Raw genomic sequence first — 4675 nt, 5'->3', positions numbered from 1 at the left:
CCATTGTTCCTCAACTGTAGTGTATGATATACCTTTTTCTAGCTGAGTCTCTACTTTTATGCAATGTAAAAGACACAATTTCAAATGTTGCTATATAAGACCGAATCGAGCCGGTCGGTCACATTTGACTGTGTAAAACCTAGCAGTACTACTTATTTCTCTGAGAGTGAGGCATATATATATATTTACTGTGTAAAACCTAGCAGTACTACTTATTTCTCTGTGAGTGAGGCAGATATATAGCATTGTGCAAAACAACATGATTATTTGTCTCTCTGAAATGAAACCATCAAGTGATAGATTTTAAACAAATGCATGTCTATCATTGAACAACCTCATGCCATGATTAGCTACTGAAAAAACACACCAATCTCTTTCATAATTTCTTTAAACAATAAAAGCTAATTTACGAACATTTCTGAAAATGGATATATAGCGTTTTGGAATGAAACGCTTGTTTCCCCATCTGAGTTCAGAGTAGATGAGAGATGTAATGTTTGTCTCTGTTGTGTTGAAGCCCAATCAAGCAGGAGAGACCAGCCTCCCCTGTACCCAGCTGTGTGTCCATGAAGAGTGACCGGTCTATGGGTCATCCTATACAGTTTAGAGAGGGAGACTTTTCTACTGAACAAAGGTAAGAAGAACTCATGGGTCATGGTCAATGAGTTAAACAACACTGTCTGTAGTCATTTCTCGTCTCCCATTTTGCCATTTATTTTTGTTTTTTTCATAATCCATAGGCTAATCCTTTTTTCCATTTTCATAGTCCTGAAACAATATTAAACTAACACAACATTCCCTCTGTGTGTGTGTGTGTGTGTGTGTGTGTGTGCGTGTGTGCGTGTGCATGTGCGTGTGCGTGTGTGTGTGTGTGTGTGTGCACTCCCTGGATGAGGAGATGTAATCTCATGTTTTGTCCCCAGAAACCAACAGGAGAGATCAGAGTCAGAGATTCTCAGTGGTCAGTCTTCCCAGAGTCATCAAACAGACCTGGCCTCCATATTCAGTGTATGTGGTCCTGTTATGTACATTTGTTTTATTCACCTCAAGTAAAGTTGATCTGTCAATCATTCATGAATGTGTTAATAAGAAATAATGTATTATCTTGCTTAACTTATTTACGTGATTTATTTCAGTTGCTTGAAGAGAATATTATGACATTTTTGAAGAACGAGCTGAAGATGTTCAAGAGGATTCTTAGTCCAGAACTCCCAGAAGGCTTTGAGAGTCAGAAGCAGGAGAAGGAAGTGGTGGATGCTGAAGATGAGAAGCAGGAGAGCAGTGCCAGAGAGGGGGCTCTGAAGATCACACTGCACGTCCTGAGGAAAATGAACCAGAAGGAGCTTGCTGACACACTGGAGAAAAGTAAGAGCTTTCTGCCTCATGTAATGCTGTTTTAGAACATTTAAAAGCTGTAGCTAAAGTACAGCTAAAGTAGCTGTGTAACTCAATGATATTGTAGCAGCCTGAACACAACACCTAGTGACCTCATCAAGTAGCAGCAGGGATGTGTTGTGGTGATTAATTTAGACAGAGAGAAGAGGAGAGAGAGAGAGAGAGAGAGAGAGAGAGAGAGAGAGAGAGAGAGAGAGAGAGAGAGAGAGAGAGAGAGAGAGACAACATTAATGATACCATCAGTAATACCGAATAATAGTAATAATAATAAAAATAATATAATCTGTCACTCCAGTGTGGAATGCATTATGAAAACATTTACACATTTATACAGTCAGTTAAGAGAAGATAACATAACACAGTCCTACAATACTGTAGGCATTAAAACAGACATAATATTAATATCCTCTGTGTTATTTCTTAATTCAGATGAGCTTGCTGTGATTTGCCAACGTGAACTCAAATCTAATCTAAAGAAGAAGTTTCAATGTGTATTTGAGGGGATTGCTAAACAAGGAAACCCAACACTTCTCAATAAGATCTACACAGAGCTCTACATCACAGAGGGTGGAACAGGAGAGGTCAATAATGAACATGAGCTGAGACAGATTGAGACAACAACCAGGAAACAAGCAAGACCAGAGACTGCAATCAAATGTAACGACATCTTCAAACCCTTAACTGGACAAGACAAACTTATCAGAACTGTGCTGACAAAGGGAGTCGCTGGCATTGGAAAAACAGTCTCTGTGCAGAAGTTCATTCTGGACTGGGCTGAAGGAAAAGCAAATCAGGATGTCCAATTTGTATTTTCATTCCCTTTTCGGGAGCTGAATTTGATGAAAGGGGAAAAACACACTTTGATTGAACTTCTCAATCACTTCTCAAAGGAAACCAAAGAATCAAGAATCTCCAACTACGACAAGTACAAAGTTCTGTTCATTTTTGATGGTCTGGATGAGTGCCGACTGCCCCTAGACTTCCAGAAGAACAAGATCTGTTGTGATGTCTCAAGGTCAACCCTAGTGGATGTTCTGCTGACAAATCTCATCAAGGGAAATCTGCTTCCCTCTGCTCTCCTCTGGATAACTACCCGACCTGCAGCAGCCAATAAGATCCCTTCAGGGTGTGTTGACCAGGTGACAGAGGTACGAGGGTTCAATGACCCACAGAAGGAGGAGTACTTCAGGAAGAGATTCAGTGATGAGGACCTGGCCAGCAGAATAATCTCACACATAAAGACATCAAGGAGCCTCCACATCATGTGCCACATTCCAGTCTTCTGTTGGATTTCTGCAATAGTCCTTGAACACATGCTGAAACATAAGAGAGAAGAGATGCCCAAGACTCTGACTGAGATGTACTCACACCTTGTGGTGTTTCATACCAAACAGAAGAATGAAAAGTATCTTGGGAAAGAAGAGACAGGTCCACACTGGAATAAAGAGAGCTTTCTGTCACTGGGAAAACTGGCTTTTCAACAGCTTATGAAGGGCAATCTGATTTTCTATGAAGAAGATCTGAAAGAGGCTGGCATTGATGTCAATGAAGCCTCAGTGTACTCAGGATTGTGCACACAGCTCTTTAAAGAGGAATGTGGGCTGTACCAGGACAAGGTGTACTGCTTCGTGCATCTGAGCATTCAGGAGTTTCTGGCTGCTGTATATGTGTTCCTCTCATTCATCAACAACAATGAGAATCTAATGGATGAACCTCAAACAACGTCCAGCAACTTTTTTGCGCTTTTCAGAGACAAGCCTGAAGTTACTGTCTACAAGAGTGCTGTGGATAAAGCCTTACAAAGTGAGACAGGAAACCTGGACCTTTTCCTCCGCTTCCTTCTGGGCCTCTCACTGGAGTCCAATCAGAAGCACTTACGAGATCTACTGACAACAACAAGAAGCAGCTCACAGAGCCATGAAGAAACAGTCAAGTACATCAAGGAGAAGATCAGGCAGAATCCCTCTCCAGAGAGGTGCATCAATCTGTTCCATTGTCTGAATGAACTGAATGACCATTCTCTAGTGGAGGAGATCCAAAGCTACCTGAGCTCAGGAAGTCTCTCAGAAGCCAAACTGTCACCTGCACAGTGGTCAGCTCTGGTCTTTGTGTTACTGACTTCAGAAAAGGAGCTGGATGTGTTTGACCTGAAGAAATACTCCAGATCAGAGGAAGGTCTTCTGAGGCTGCTGCCAGTGGTCAAAGCCTCCAGAGCTGCTCTGTGAGTACATAAAATGACATTTAAGTACTAATCATCAGGAAGAAATATTCAGATTAGAGACATATGTATTATTGAATAACATATTGAATCAATGCATTGATGTTCACATTAGTTTAACAATATGACCATAAAATTCTAGGAGACGGAAGATGAATATATAAGTTGTTTAAGAGAATAAACCAAATGCATCTGCCATTGTCCTTCTACACTACTGGTGTTAAATTAACAGTTTGTGAAATCATGATGATCTCTTTGCAGGCTGTCAGGCTGTGGAGTCACAGAGAAAGGCTGTGCTTCTCTGGTCTCAGCTCTGAAGTCAAACCCCTCACACCTGAGAGAGCTGGATCTGAGTAACAATGACCTGAAGGATTCAGGAGTGAAGATGCTCTCTGCTGGACTGGCGAATCCCCACTGTAAACTGGAGACTCTGAGGTCAGTATTCCTGTCGTTGGTCAACAAGTGATAACTGTTCACCAGATCCCCATGTGTTTACCAGGCACACATAGTCCACACCATATGTGTTTGGACAGTGAAGCTTACAGTTTTACATTTGGTGCTATGCTCCATCATTTTGGATTTCATATATAATGTTTCATATTAGGCAACAGTACAGAATGTCACCTTTTATTTGAGTTTTTTCATACATATCTGTTTTACTGTTTAGATACGAAAAAAAAAATCTGTAGCGAAATTGGTGCTTGTAACGCCAGGGTACTGGGTTCGATCCCCGGGACCACCCATACGTAAAAATTTATGCGCACATGACTGTAAGTTGCTTTGGATAAAAGCGTCTGCTAAATGGCATATTATTAGTTTTATTACTTTTTTTCATACATATCTGTTTTACTGTTTAGATACGAAAGCACTTTACGTATCTAGTTCTCCCATTTGAAGAAGTCTTATTCATTTGCACAAATTAATTTAGTCATAAGTTTAGTATTTGGTCCCATATTCCTTACCCACAGTGATTACATCAAGCCTGTGATTCTACAAACGTGTTGAATGCATTTGCAGTTTGTCTTGGTTGTGTTTTGGATGATGTTTTTCCCAATAGAAACT

General features: G+C 40.6%; 1 protein-coding gene across 1 annotated transcript in view; it reads left to right on the top strand.

The window, feature by feature from the left end:
- Positions 1–879: 879 nt before the first annotated feature.
- Positions 880–4675, top strand: part of LOC311126852 (NLR family CARD domain-containing protein 3-like) — a 5329-nt gene continuing 1533 nt past the window's right edge. Inside the window, exons 1-4 of the mRNA XM_084200832.1 lie at positions 880–1008; positions 1137–1365; positions 1825–3616; positions 3875–4048. Coding sequence (XP_084056958.1) covers positions 1155–1365; positions 1825–3616; positions 3875–4048 — 2177 coding nt within the window. The 5' untranslated portion in view covers positions 880–1008; positions 1137–1154. The remainder of the gene's footprint in view (positions 1009–1136; positions 1366–1824; positions 3617–3874; positions 4049–4675) is intronic.

Source organism: Coregonus lavaretus, assembly GCF_964263955.1.
Source record: "Coregonus lavaretus genome assembly, contig: HAP1_SCAFFOLD_723, whole genome shotgun sequence".
In the NCBI taxonomy this organism is placed as follows: Eukaryota; Metazoa; Chordata; class Actinopteri; order Salmoniformes; family Salmonidae; genus Coregonus; species Coregonus lavaretus.
Note: the sequence above shows the minus strand (reverse complement) of the source record. Positions and strands in the feature narration are given on the sequence as shown.